The sequence below is a fragment of the Neoarius graeffei genome, chromosome 18 (assembly GCF_027579695.1).
Source record: "Neoarius graeffei isolate fNeoGra1 chromosome 18, fNeoGra1.pri, whole genome shotgun sequence".
Lineage (NCBI taxonomy): Eukaryota > Metazoa > Chordata > Actinopteri > Siluriformes > Ariidae > Neoarius > Neoarius graeffei.
Window position 1 is genome coordinate 26,321,797 of NC_083586.1, and position 15,933 is coordinate 26,337,729.

At 40.6% G+C, this 15,933-nt stretch overlaps 1 protein-coding gene across 2 annotated transcripts in view; it reads left to right on the plus strand.

Moving 5' to 3' along the window:
* dmd (dystrophin) overlaps positions 1–15,933 on the plus strand; it is a 509,910-nt gene that overhangs the window by 228,305 nt on the left and 265,672 nt on the right. For both annotated transcript variants that reach the window (XM_060898614.1, XM_060898611.1), the window contains 6 exons: positions 4,104–4,241; positions 4,427–4,504; positions 4,647–4,728; positions 6,427–6,593; positions 12,197–12,314; positions 15,706–15,902. In XM_060898614.1, the coding sequence (XP_060754597.1) occupies positions 4,104–4,241; positions 4,427–4,504; positions 4,647–4,728; positions 6,427–6,593; positions 12,197–12,314; positions 15,706–15,902 (780 nt within the window). The remainder of the gene's footprint in view (positions 1–4,103; positions 4,242–4,426; positions 4,505–4,646; positions 4,729–6,426; positions 6,594–12,196; positions 12,315–15,705; positions 15,903–15,933) is intronic.

Here is a 15,933-nt window from a genome sequence, read left to right on the forward strand (position 1 = left end):
AGCGAATTCTAAAGGAAAATGTCAGGACATCTCTCCATGAACTGAATCTCAAGAGAAGGTGGGTCATGCAGCAAGACAACGACCCTAAGCACACAAGTCGTTCTACCAAAGAATGGTTAAAGAAGAATAAAGTTAATGTTTTGGAATGGCCAAGTCAAAGTCCTGACCTTAATCCAATCGAAATGTTGTGGGAGGACCTGAAACGAGCAGTTCATGTGAGAAAACCCACCAACATTCCAGAATTGAAGCTGTTCTGTACGGAGGAATGGGCTAAAATTCCTCCAAGCCGGTGTGCAGGACTGATCAACAGTTACCGGAAATGTTTAGTTGCAGTTATTGCTGCACAAGGGGGTCACACCAGATACTGAAAGCAAAGGTTCACATACTTTTGCCACTCACAGATATGTAATATTGGATCATTTTCCTCAATAAATAAATGACCAAATATGATATTTTTGTCTCATGTGTTTAACTGGGTTCTCTTTATCTACTTTTAGGACTTGTGTGAAAATCTGATGATGTTTTAGGTCATATTTATGCAGAAAATTCTAAAGGGTTCACAAACTTTTAAGCACCACTGTATATACACCCTAGGAATATTTACCTATTTGCCAGAAAGAATCCAAAACGGCAAGGAATTGACCGAGAAGAAGCGATTTTTGTTGAACTGCTCATTAAGGTTTAATTTGTCCATAACTTCATTAATAATTGTAATTAAGCAAATCTGGGTAGAAGTTATATGCACCCTAGGTACCCCCACCTTCATGCCAGAAAGAATCAAAATTGGAGAAGAAGCGATTTGTGTGGAAACTGCTCATTAGGGCTTAATTACTCCATATCTTAATTATTAATTGTAATTATGCAAATTTGGGTAGAAGCTATATGCACCCCAGGCAGACCAACCTTCCTGCCAAAAAGTATAAAAATCAGTGAAGAATTGAGAGAGAAGAAGCGATTTTCGGGAAATGTGGACGACGTCAGACGGATGACGGATGGACAATGGACAACACATGATGGGATAAGCTCATCACCTGTCGGCTAATAAACATCAACAATCATAAACTGGGTGACATGGTGGTGTAGTGGTTAACGCTGTCGCCTCACAGCAAGAAGGTCCGGGTTTGAGCCCCGTGGCCGGCGAGGGCCTTTCTGTGTGGAGTTTGCATGTTCTCCCCGTGTCCACGTGAGTTTCCTCCGGGTGCTCCGGTTTCCCCCACAGTCCAAAGACATGCAGGTTAGGTTAACTGGTGACTCTAAATTGACCGTAGGTGTGAATGTGAGTGTGAATGGTTGTCGGTGTCTATGTGTCAGCCCTGTGATGACCTGGCGACTTGTCCAGGGTGTACCCCGCCTTTCGCCCGTAGTCAGCTGGGATAGGCTCCAGCTTGCCTGCGACCCTGTAGAAGGATAAAGCGGCTAGAGATAATGAGATGAGATGAGATTACATATCTGTGCATGGCAAAAGTATGTGAACCTCTAGGATTAGCAGTTAATTTGAAGGTGAAATTAGAGTCAGGTGTTTTCAATCAATGGGATGACAATCAGGTGTGAGTGGGCACCCTGTTTTATTTAAAGAACAGGGATCTATCAAAGTCTGATCTTCACAACACATGTTTGTGGAAGTGTATCATGGCACGAACAAAGGAGATTTCTGAGGACCTCAGAAAAAGCGTTGTTGATGCTCATCAGGCTGGAAAAGGTTACAAAGCCGGCTTTAAAGAGTTTGGACTCCACCAATCCACAGTCAGACAGACTGTGTACAAATAGAGGAAATTCAAGACCATTGTTACCCTCCCCAGGAGTGATCAGCCAACAAAGATCACTCCAAGAGCAAGGCGTGTAATAGTCAGCGAGGTCACAAAGGACCCCAGGGTAACTGCTAAGCAACTGAAGGCCTCTCTCACATTGGCTAATGTTAGTGTTCATGAGTCCACCATCAGGAGAACACTGAACAACAATGGTGTGCATGGCAGGGCTGCAAGGAGAAAGCCACTGCTCTCCAAAAAGAACATTGTTGCTCATCTGCAGTTTGCTAAGAATCACGTGGACAAGCCAGAAGGCTATTGGAAAAATGTTTTATGGACAGATGAGACCAAATTAGGACTTTTTGGTTTAAATGAGAAGCGTTATGCTTGGAGAAAGGAAAACACTGCATTCCAGCATAAGAACCTTATCCCATCTGTGAAACATGGTGGTGGTAGTATCATGGTTTGGGCCTGTTTTGCTGCATCTGGGCCAGGATGGCTTGCCATCATCGATGGAACAATGAATTCTGAATTATACCAGCGAATTCTAAAGGAAAATGTCAGGACATCTCTCCATGAACTGAATCTCAAGAGAAGGTGGGTCATGCAGCAAGACAACGACCCTAAGCACACAAGTCGTTCTACCAAAGAATGGTTAAAGAAGAATAAAGTTAATGTTTTGGAATGGCCAAGTCAAAGTCCTGACCTTAATCCAATCGAAATGTTGTGGGAGGACCTGAAACGAGCAGTTCATGTGAGAAAACCCACCAACATTCCAGAATTGAAGCTGTTCTGTACGGAGGAATGGGCTAAAATTCCTCCAAGCCGGTGTGCAGGACTGATCAACAGTTACCGGAAATGTTTAGTTGCAGTTATTGCTGCACAAGGGGGTCACACCAGATACTGAAAGCAAAGGTTCACATACTTTTGCCACTCACAGATATGTAATATTGGATCATTTTCCTCAATAAATAAATGACCAAATATGATATTTTTGTCTCATGTGTTTAACTGGGTTCTCTTTATCTACTTTTAGGACTTGTGTGAAAATCTGATGATGTTTTAGGTCATATTTATGCAGAAAATTCTAAAGGGTTCACAAACTTTTAAGCACCACTGTATATACACCCTAGGAATATTTACCTATTTGCCAGAAAGAATCCAAAACGGCAAGGAATTGACCGAGAAGAAGCGATTTTTGTTGAACTGCTCATTAAGGTTTAATTTGTCCATAACTTCATTAATAATTGTAATTAAGCAAATCTGGGTAGAAGTTATATGCACCCTAGGTACCCCCACCTTCATGCCAGAAAGAATCAAAATTGGAGAAGAAGCGATTTGTGTGGAAACTGCTCATTAGGGCTTAATTACTCCATATCTTAATTATTAATTGTAATTATGCAAATTTGGGTAGAAGCTATATGCACCCCAGGCAGACCAACCTTCCTGCCAAAAAGTATAAAAATCAGTGAAGAATTGAGAGAGAAGAAGCGATTTTCGGGAAATGTGGACGACGTCAGACGGATGACGGATGGACAATGGACAACACATGATGGGATAAGCTCATCACCTGTCGGCTAATAAACATCAACAATCATAAACTGGGTGACATGGTGGTGTAGTGGTTAACGCTGTCGCCTCACAGCAAGAAGGTCCGGGTTTGAGCCCCGTGGCCGGCGAGGGCCTTTCTGTGTGGAGTTTGCATGTTCTCCCCGTGTCCACGTGAGTTTCCTCCGGGTGCTCCGGTTTCCCCCACAGTCCAAAGACATGCAGGTTAGGTTAACTGGTGACTCTAAATTGACCGTAGGTGTGAATGTGAGTGTGAATGGTTGTCGGTGTCTATGTGTCAGCCCTGTGATGACCTGGCGACTTGTCCAGGGTGTACCCCGCCTTTCGCCCGTAGTCAGCTGGGATAGGCTCCAGCTTGCCTGCGACCCTGTAGAACACGATAAAGCGGCTAGAGATAATGAGATGAGATGAGAATCATAAACTGATGACACAATGTTTAGCATTAGGTGATGGTTTTTGACAATCTATAGATGGTTTGTTTACTCTTTGCAGAATGTCTACAGAAGACAAATCAGAAGGTTTATGTGATAGGCAGTGCATCACAAAAACGTAGGGTTATTGCTGCTGTTGTTACCATGTGAAATAGCCAAAAAACAACAACAACCGTATTTACTCTGAAATGCTGTATTTTGATTAATCCCAGAGGGCCTGTAAAATATTCTGAATAGATGAATACATTTGAGTCAAGGACTGATATTTATGGCATGATCACTCACACTTGGTGACAGTCAGAAAAATATTTTCCAGTCATGCTGGTAATACATGATTATCTTCCTGTTAATGCCAAAGGTATCATCTAACCTTCCTGAGAAGCAGCAACAGATTGAGAATCATTTGAGAGATTTGAATCTGTACTACAAGCTCTTCAGCTGGGCCTCTGCAACTAAGAACCTACTTGAGCAGTCACCTGAAGCAATTGAACATAAGGTCTTCTCTCAAATTTAAGGATATATAGGAAACAAAACATCTAATAACATTGTCATGCACTTAAATGTTATATTTATGTACACAGTTTAAATAATTGTGATATGATTTAGACTTGTGTATGCCTTTGTAATTCATTAGAGCAAATAGGTTTGGTTCATTCCTGGTTGTTTTCTGTCTTTCTGTAGATGGATGATATCCAGTCCAAGAAGCCAGAAATAGAAACACTTTTGGCCAAAGAGAGACCACGATATCAACCTGAAAGGGTGAATTACTTTCAGTGTACATTTTCAAATATAATTTCAAATATGGACGAGAGCAAGTTTTCCAATACAAATAAAAAATAATGTCAATTAAAAAAAACCAAAGTAATAATAAATTACACATTTATGATGCACCATTTTTCAGGGCCAGTATGATGGTCTCAGTGCAGACTGGATAACCATTCAAGGGCAGCTTAAGGAATGGAAAAACAAATGTCAAGTTGCAAGTAAGATTTCAAAAAATACAACCCCAAATCAGAAAAAGCTGGGACGGTATGGAAAATGCATATAAAAAGAAAGCAGTGATTTCTAAATTTCCTTTGACTTGTATTTCATTGTAGAGAGTATGAACCCAAGATATTTCGTGGTTTGTCAGGTCAACTTCATTTCATTTGTTATTGTACATCCATTCCTACATTTCAGACCTATAACACATTCCAGAAAAAGTTGGGATGGGGGAAACTTAGAGCTAGAAATGAGGTAAACCAATTAAATATGATGTGATTTCAAACAAGTGATGTCAGCAGGCGATTATAATCATGATTTGATACAAAATCAGTATCCAGGAAAGGCCTAGTCTTTGAGGGGCAAAGATGAGTCGAGGATCTCCAATCAACGAATGTGTGGAAAAATTATTGAAATGTTTAAAACAAATGTTACTCAAAGAAAGATACAAAGGGATTTGGATATTTCACCCTCTACAGTGCATATCATCATTTAAATGATCCAAGGTATCTGGAGGAATTTTGGTGTGTGAAGGGCAAGGACCCAAGCCTAAGCTGAACACCTGTGATCGCTGATCCCTCAGATGGCACTGCATCAAGTACCGTCATTCATCTATAGCTGATATAACCACATGGGCTCGGGATTACTTTGGCAAACCTTTGCCAAGTACTAAAATATGGAGTTACATCCACAAATGCCAGTTAAACCTTTACTGTGCAAAAAGGAAGTCTTAGGTTAACTGTGTCCTGAAGCACCGTCAACTTCTCTGGGCTCGGAGGCATCTGGGATGGACCATCACACAGTGGAAACATTTATTGTGGTCAGACAAATCAGTGTTCCAGGTCTTTTTTGGAAGAAATGGACACTGTGTGCTCTGGACCAAAGATGAAAAGGACCTTCCAGACTGTTACCAGCAACAAGTCCAAAAGCCAGAGTCTGTCAAAGTATGGGGTTGTGTCAGTGCCCTTGGCAAAGGTAACTTGCACTTCTATGATGTCAGCATTAATGCAGAAAAGTACACTGAGATTTTGAAGCAACATATTCTGGCTTCCAGATGACATCTTTTCCAGAGATATTTCAACAAGACAATGCAAAACCACATTCTGCACACATTACAAAGGCATGACTGTGGAAGGAGAGGGTGCATGTCCCCTCTGTCCCCAGTAGAGAATGTGTGGCGAATTTTGAAACAAAAAATATGACAACCCCATACTGTTGCACACCTTAAAACCTGTTTTCAGGAAGAATGGGACAAATTAACACCTGAAACACTGCATCACTTGGTGTCTTCAGTCCCTAAACATCTTAGAGGTGTTGTGAGAAGGAATGGCAAGATTACAAAGTGGTAACTGCTTTACTGTTCCAACTTTTTTGAAATGTGTTGCAATAATCAAAATTGAAATGTGTTTATTTTGAAAAGAAAAATCAGGAGGTAAAACATCATTTAATGTGGTGTTGTACTGTTTTCCATGCAATACAGTTTTGTTTTGTTTTTTTACAAATCACTGTTTTCAGTTTTAATTTCAGTTTCAACATACTGTCCCAACTTTTTTTTTTTTTTTCCTGATTTGGGGTTATTCCAGAAAATACCAGGCATCATACCATTCTAGGAATAAGTGTTATGACTGAAGTTTCAGTAAACAGTTTAGTCATATTTCTGTGTTATATATTGATTATTATGTATTATGTACATTCTGCAGCTGAATACTTGACAAGCAGTGCCCCAGATGTTTCAACAATGGATACATTCAATAATTCAAGTACTGAACTCAACGACTGGCTCTCTGTTCTTGACCACATGATTATATCACAACGGGTGAAAGTAGGAGATCTCAGTGAAATCAGTGACCTTACTGTGAAACTCAAGGTTCGTGCAGTAAATAGCTGTTTGATTCCATTTACTTTTGTGCAGTTATGATTTTGGTATATAATAATGTCATCATACTGTGTAAAACAACTTTTCATAAATATTCAGTGTTATTTCACCTTATTACATATTACTTATTACTGTATGTTATTATATACATACATAATGTGCTGTATGTAATAACATACAGTACATTGTCAAAAAACATACATACAGCACACCTAATATTTGGTTAAATGTCCCTTAGCAAGTTACACTTTGACCAGATGCTTTTGGTAGCTATCAAGAAGCTTGTGCAGAATTCTGGTTGGATAACTGACCATTCTTCTTGGCAGAGTTCAATTTAATTTGTATGTTTTCTGGTACGGTCCTGACTTTTAAGCACAGTCCACATATTTTTGATAGGGTTGAGGTCAGGACTTGTTTTAAGCTTAATGTTAGTCTGCTTTATCCCTTACACATCCAGCTTTGATGTGTATTTGAGGTCATTGTCCTGTTGGAACACCCAGTTGTGTCCATGCTTCTGATGGTTTGAAGTTATACTGAGAATCCTTCATTATTCCATCCACTTTGTGCAATGCACAATCCACTGGCAGCAAAACGGAACAGGACCATGATGACCACCACTATGATTAACAGTTGGTGCAATGTTCCTCTGCACCTCTGTTCATTGTAGCCAAACAACTCAATATTTGTCTCATCTGACCACAAAACTCTACTCCAGAAGGCATTTTCTTTGTTTATGTGATCAGCTGCAAACTTTAGTCAAGCTTGAAGGTGTTGATTTTGGAGTAGAGGCGTCTTTCTTGGACGACAGCCTCTCAGTCCAGCAATTTAAAACTCACTTGACTGTAGACAGTGTTCCAGCAGCTTCAAATTCATGGCAGGCCTGTGCCTTGGTGGTTCCCGGGTTGTCCTGGATCCTGACCAGTTTGGGTTTTCTTCCAGCACAGTAGCTTGCAAAGTGGCTATTACTTCCCAGTAACTTGTGTACTTCCCAATAACATATAGTTCCTTGAACTGATGATCTTGGACTAATGTACAGTAGTTGTTTAAGAATAAGTGAGAAATCCCTTGTGTAAGTCTTGTAAATTCCTTGTGAGTTGTGTAAATGTATGATCCTCTTTCTCAGATCTGCACAGAGTTCCTTGGACTTTCCCATTGTACTGTGTGTTGGTCAGTCCAATGAGTATTGTCAAAGAAACCCTTTTTATGTTAGCACAGAGAAACTACTAGCTGTCAGCAATTATGATCACTAACAGGAAGTTAAGAGGCCTTAGCATGTTAAGATATTTTGCAACTTTCAGCACCACTGAATTAAAGGTGCAATGTATAAGAATTGGCCACCTGGCAAATTCATACTTCACACTCTAAAAAACAGGGGACAGTATATCACCAGAAAGTTGGGTTGTCCACCCCTATCGTAAGGAACAAGGAAATGCACAGTCCCTACCCCCACCCCCGAAACACACCTCCACTACTCTCATTTTCCCCATTCACACTGAAAACTGTTTATTTACCGCTATTATGCTGGAATGGTGTCATGTGGGAATGGGAGTAAAGTTGAAATCTATCCCCTGGCGATCTAATAACTTAATGGTAATCTTCTTCCAAGGCTCCAGTGGCAGTTGGAACCACTGGATTAGTGTGTCTTGACATTGCTGGTAGTGATGACGTGCCTGGGACAGGTCTGAAATATACTTGTGGTGGTAGGTGGCAGAAAGGTCCAGCATTATCTGCCAGCACAAAAATGATCTACTACATGTGATTTCAGATCGTTTTAGAATTGGCTCCACTTGCACAGATTGGAGTGTGCTCCACTCATTTACGATTTCATTTTTTTTTGACGTACAAAGAAGGAAAAGAAAAACAATTTGCTTTTAAATTTTGAGTCTGTGAGTTCAGTTACTGACACAAAAATAAAATGACCAAATGCCTGTTAATGTCATTTTAATAATCGGTTAAATAGGCTAGAAGAAAATGCCATTAGAAAGCTGAATGTGCTGACTGGAGTCAAGTGCTCCATGTTGTCATGATAACGTTGACAATAACACAACATGCATAGCTCTCCATTCACGTGGTCAGCTATTTGGCCAATCATTCCAGCACAACACAGTTCCTTTGGGCAATACAGTACAGTATGTTCATTATGATTTAACTATCACTCACAGAGCATGCTTGTTCTTCATACTTATTTGCTGAAGTGAGTTGAAAAATTAAAGTACCGCCGACCTCAGTAGAGTCTATGGCTGAATCTGAACACTCAGTTTGCACTAACATTGGTTAAGTCCATAGTACCCAACTGTTACTGTACATTCTGTTATGTTTGCCTGCTACAGATATACAGTGGTGCTTGAAAGTTTGTGAACCCTTTAGAATATTCTCTATTTCTGCATAAATATGACCTAAAACATCATCAGATTTTCACACAAGTCCTAAAAGTAGATAAAGAGAACCCAGTTAAACAAATGAGACAAAAATATTATACTTGGTCATTTATTTATTGAGGAAAATGATCCAATATTACATATCTGTGAGTGGCAAAAGTATGTGAACCTCTAGGATTAGCAGTTAAAATTAGAAGGTGAAATTAGAGTCAGGTGTTTTCAATCAATGGGATGACAATCAGGTGTGAGTGGGCACCCTGTTTTATTTAAAGAACAGGGATCTATTAAAGTCTGATCTTCACAACACGTTTGTGGAAGTATATCATGGCACAAACAAAGGAGATTTCTGAGGACCTCAGAAAAAGCATTGTTGATGCTCATCAGGCTGAAAAAGGTTACAAAATCATCTCTAAAGAGTTTGGACTCCACCAATCCACAGTCAAGCAGATTGTATACAAATGGAGGAAATTCAAGACCATTGTTACCCTCCCCAGGAGTGGTCGACCAACAAAGATCACTCCAAGAGCAAGGCGTGTAATAGTCGGTGAGGTCACGAAGTACCCCAGGGTAACTTCTAAGCAACTGAAGGCCTCTCTCACATTGGTTAAGGTTAATGTTCATGAGTCCACCATCAGGAGAACACTGAACAACAATGGTGTGCATGGCAGGGTTGCAAGGAGAAAGCCACTGCTCTCCAAAAAGAACATTGCTGCTCATCTGCAGTTTGCTAAGAATCACGTGGACAAGCCAGAAGGCTATTGGAAAAATGTTTTGTGGATGGATGAGACCAAAATAGAACTTTTTGGTTTAAATGAGAAGCGTTATGTTTGGAGAAAGGAAAACACTGCATTCCAGCATAAGAACTTTATCCCATCTGTGAAACATGGTGGTGGTAGTATCATGGTTTGGGCCTGTTTTGCTGCATCTGAGCCAGGATGGCTTGCCATCATTGATGGAACCATGAATTCTGAATTATACCAGCGAATTCTGAAGGAAAATGTCAGGACATCTGTCCATGAACTGAATCTCAAGAGAAGGTGGGTCATGCAGCAAGACAACGACCCTAAGCACACAAGTCGTTCTACCAAAGAATGGTTAAAGAAGAATGAAGTTAATGTTTTGGAATGGCCAAGTCAAAGTCCTGACCTTAATCCAATCGAAATGTTGTGGAAGGACCTGAAGCGAGCAGTTCATGTGAGGAAACTCACCAACATCCCAGAGTTGAAGCTGTTCTGTATGGAGGAATGGGCTAAAATTCCTCCAAGCCGGTGTGCAGGACTGATCAACAGTTACTGGAAACTGTTTAGTTGCAGTTATTACTGCACAAGGGGGTCACACCAGATACTGAAAGCAAAGGTTCACATACTTTTGCCACCCACAGATATGTAATATTGGATCATTTTCTTCAATAAATAAATGACCAAGTATAATATTTTTGTCTCATTTGTTTAACTGGGTTCTCTTTATCTACTTTTAGGACTTGTGTGAAAATCTGATGATGTTTTAGGTCATCATCACCTTCATTCCTCTTCATTCCAACGCATCACTCCATCTCTCCAAACCCAACTCAACCTCCTTTCTACTTTCACCACATATCACAATATCATCCGCAAACATCATGTTCCATGGTGACTCTTGCCTCACTTCATCCGTCAAGCTATCTATCACGTTGGCAAACAAAAAAGGACTTAAAGCAGATCCCTGATGGAGTCCCGCCTTCACCTTGAACCATTCAGTTGTTCCAACTGCACACCTCACTGCTGTTTCATTGTTCTCATACATGTCTTGCACCACTCTAATATACAGTGGTGCTTGAAAGTTTGTGAACCCTTTAAAATTGTCTATATTTCTGCATAAATATGACCTAAAACATCATCAGATTTTCACACAAGTCCTAAAAGTAGATAAAGAGAACCCAGTTAAACAAATGAGACAAAAATATTATACTTGGTCATTTATTTATTGAGGAAAATGATCCAATATTACATATCTGTGAGTGGCAAAAGTATGTGAACCTTTGCTCTGAGTATCTGGTGTGACCCCCTTGTGCAGCAATAACTGCAACTAAAGGTTTCCGGTAACTGTTAATCATGCAGGTTAGGTTAACTGGTGACTCTAAATTGACCGTAGGTGTGAATGTGAGTGTGAATGGTTGTCTGTGTCTATGTGTCAGCCCTGTGATGACCTGGCGACTTGTCCAGGGTGTACCCCGCCTTTCGCCCGTAGTCAGCTGGGATAGGCTCCAGCTTGCCTTCGACCCTGTAGAAGGATAAAGCGGCTAGAGATAATGAGATGAGATGAATACATACTGTATGTCTATAAAATGCTCTTTTAAGCTAAAAAAAAACAATAATGTATCTGTATCTGACAGACAGATACACAATAGAGGAGAGCGGGGAGACTTGGGACAAGTTTTCAGCTTTTGTAGATTGTGTGAAATTCTTTGGAGGTAGCATCACATTTACATTGTAATAGAGAGTATTTACTATACCCTCTTACAACAACATTAGTTTCTCAGCTTGCCACATATACTGGCCTTCAGACTTCACATTTTCTGTCATTATTTTTTTGCGGGGAGACATTGAGGGGAGACATGGGACATTATGTTGGGAACCTTGGGACATAGTGGGGAGATATGGTACAAAAATTAAATACCTGTAAAATAAAATACCTTCATATTTAATTTTTATGTATTACCAAAATTTATACCATATGAACTGTATAAACACAGCTGTATATTTGTAAACCACAAGAAAAAAACTTGTAATATGAACTCTCCCAACTGTCTCCATCTGGCTATTTTGAAAAAAAAAATCCTAAAATGTTTTCCTCCAGAATTTAAGTTTAATAAATAATACCATATATAGTAACTCTAGGCTACATACTTTAATTCCTAACAAATCCTGAATTTACGAGCAGACATTACACCACAGAATGGAGGTGAATTGCAAAGGAGAAAATACAAGTTTTGGTTGACAAAAATATTTAACTGCACATACCTTACTGCAGTGTCCAGCTTTGTGGTTCCAAAGAAAGTAGGTTACTCTAAGGGGCAACATCTACGGTAACTTCTGATGTAATCTAAAACCTGGCTGGTGGAAATTAATTTATGGGAATACAAACTGCCCAAAGTTTCCTTCATCCCAAGTCTCCCTGTTCTCTCCTATATGACAGATCTTAAATATTTTTATGTTGCAACTTATTTTTATCTTGCAGTCAGTAATGAAAGACATGGAACAGAGACGCCCACAGCTGAATAAACAGATCACTGCAGCTGAAAACCTGAAGAACAAAACCAACAACCCTCAGATGCGTGCTACAATTACAGATCAAAGTAAGCACAATTTTCATTTATCGCCTTTATGTTTAAAATCCCTGTCCCAAAAAAGCAACAACCCACAAACCCTAATGTGTGTGACTGCATCTGTCTTGTTGGCGTTTTACCTACTCAGATTCAACTATTAAGGCCCCGGTCACACCGCCCGAACTTTGCTGGAGCGTTCCTGGAGCGGTGAAAAAAATTCATCACCGCTCGTAACCGTTCACCACCGTTTAACAAAAGTTGGCCCCCGTTAAAGCAACGCCGTATACGCTCGGCCACCGCTGATGTTTCTCGAGGGGCCCTCCTACCGCTCCGAAAGTTTTGAGCTGCACAAAATATTGCGAGCGGTGAGGAGGGGGCAATTTTCCGCCCCGGCAAAGTTCACCCCCGCTCCACCAACGCCCAGTCAAAGTTTGGCACCGCTAGACGCAAGTTCGTGGACGCTTGGGTCCGCTAGGCCAACGCAGAAATCTTGAACGCTGGACCACCGCTGCTTCACCAGCGTTGCCCGGGCGGCGATTAAACGTTGCACAAACTTCGGTGGAGCGGTTGTAAGCGTTTTACGAGCGGACACGGGGTTGCTGGAATGGTGTCGGGCGTTGAAGCAGCTATCCATGGCGGCGATGAACTTTGGTTTGGCGTTGGTATAGAGGTGTCGGAGCAGGACCAGAATTTGGCTATAAATACGGGGAGAAATGGACCAGGAGCTCATTTGGAATCGAGCTGCCGTTGAGTTCAGACCTCATCTATATCGAATTTGCTCAAAGTTACAGTAAAACTGTATCACCATGGATGCTGAGAGACTTGCTATGATTGGTGCTAAACCAACTTTATACCCCTGCCGAGCCAAAGCCCGCATGCGCAGAACGCCGCTATACCAACGCTCGCGTCACCGCTAAACCAACGCTCGCTACCGCTAAACCAATGCTAAAGCAACGCCGGCTTCAGCGGTGCACCGCTAAGCCAACGCCCGTGTTTTCGATTTTTTTCCCATTTTGTGCGCGGTGACGAGCGTTGTCGAAATTCGGCCCCCCCTCCCTACCGTTCAAGGAACGCTCCAGCAAAGTTCGGGCGGTGTGACCGGGGCCTAATATCTACAGATCTATGCTGTTCACAGTAGTCATTCATAACTTTAATGACAGCATCTAAGTTGTTCCCAGAACAAGTTGCCCCGGTGCAATTGCCCGTCTAAACACAATTTGTTCTGGAACAGTTTGACACTAGTGGGCCCCACTTGCTCCACTTTACAAGGTGGTGCAACTTGTTCCAGAACATCTTGTTCCCGCTTACTGTCTAAACACAATCAGTGGCAAGAAGGAGGGCTTTTGCGTGCATAGTAGTGTTCATCCAGGTCATTTATCATCCAGACAAGACCAGTTTGTGGCAAATTCAATGGTCAGGTCTTCTTGAGTGCTTTTGAAGGAAAGTCTGACCCATTAAAAATCTGATATACAGTGGTGCTTGAAAGTTTGTGAACCCTTTAGAATTTTCTATATTTCTGCATAAATATGACCTAAAACATCATCAGATTTTCACACAAGTCCTAAAAGTAGATAAAGAGAACCCAGTTAAACAAATGAGACAAAAATATTATACTTGGTCATTTATTTATTGAAGAAAATGATCCAATATTACATATCTGTGAGTGGCAAAAAGTATGTGAACCTTTGCTTTCAGTATCTGGTGTGACCCCGTTGTGCAGCAATAACTGCAACTAAACGTTTCCGGTAACTGTTGATCAGTCCTGCACACCGGCTTGGAGGAATTTTAGCCCATTCCTCTGTACAGAACAGCTTCAACTCTGGGATGTTGGTGGGTTTGTTCACATGAACTGCTCGCTTCAGGTCCTTCCACAACATTTCGATTGGATTAAGGTCAGGACTTTGACTTGGCCATTCCAAAACATTAACTTTATTCTTCTTTAACCATTCTTTGGTAGAACGACTTGTGTGCTTAGGGTCGTTGTCTTGCTGCATGACCCACCTTCTCTTGAGATTCAGTTCATGGACAGATGTCCTGACGTTTTCCTTTAGAATTCGCTGGTATAATTCAGAATTCATTGTTCCACCAATGATGGCAAGCCATCCTGGCTCAGATTCAGCAAAACAGGCCCAAACCATGATACTACCACCACCATGTTTCACAGATGGGATAAGGTTCTTATGTTGGAAGGCAGTATTTTCCTTTCTCCAAACATAACGCTTCTCATTTAAACCAAAAAGTTCTATTTTGGTCTCATCCGTCCACAAAACATTTTTCCAATAGCCTTCTGGCTTGTCCACGTGATCTTTAACAAACTGCAGACGAGCAGCAGTGTTCGTTTTGGAGAGCAGTAGCTTTCTCCTTGCAACCCTGCCATGCACACCATCGTTGTTCAGTGTTCTCCTGATGGTGGACTCATGAACATTAACATTAGCCAATGTGAGCGAGGCCTTCAGTTGCTTAGAAGTTACCCTGGGGTCCTTTGTGACCTCGCCGACTATAACACGCCTTGCTCTTGGAGTGATCTTTGTTGGTCGACCACTCCTGGGGAGGGTAACAATGGTCTTGAATTTCCTCCATTTGTACACAATCTGTCTGACTGTGGATTGGTGGAGTCCAAACTCTTTAGAGATGATTTTGTAACCTTTTCCAGCCTGATGAGCATCAACAACGCTTTTTCTTAGGTCCTCAGAAATCTCCTTTGTTTGTGCCATGATACACTTAGACAAACATGTTGTGAAGATCAGACTTTGATAGATCCCTGTTCTTTAAATAAAACAGGGTGCCCACTCACACCTGATTGTCATCCCATTGATTGAAAACACTTGACTCTAATTTCACTTTCAAATTAACTGCTAATCCTAGAGGTTCACATACTTTTGCCACTCACAGATATGTAATATTGGATAATTTTCCTCAATAAATAAATGACCAAGTATAATATTTTTGTCTCATGTGTTTAACTGGGTTCTCTTTATCTACTTTTAGGACTTGTGTGAAAATCTGATGTTGTTTTAGGTCATATTTATGCAGAAATATAGAAAATTCTAAAGGGTTCACAAACTTTCAAGCACCACTGTAGTAAATAAAAGCTGAAATACAGTATATCTCTTTGCTATTTGAAATGTACCTCTTATGGAAATAAAGTAGATACCCTATTTGACTTAGCATACAAAATGTATGGTAACATGAGTTGTGAAGAATTTTGTTTGAACATCTTTATTCTCAGTATATCTAAACTTTTGGCCATGACCGTATGGCCTATATCCTTTACGGGACATTTTATCATTATTCTTACTATAAAAATAGCTAAATTTAATCCATTTGAAATTTCAAACATGATTATTGTCAAAGTTTCATGCTTTTTTAATTATTATTTTCTTTTTCTTTTTTAATTTAAATTTTCTTTTTTCTCCATGAGTTGAGAAATTACAAGCACACTGGGAAGACTCACATGCCAAGTTAATGGACAGGGTAATTCAACTTCAGAACATGCATCAAGACTCCAAGGATTGGCTGGATGCCAGGAAAACGGTGGAGTCTCACATCAAGCAAATCAGTGAAAAACTAGAAGGCTGGAAGGAAGTCTTACCAAGTGCTGATCATGCAAATATTAAGGTGATATAAATTACATTTTAGTGATGATTTC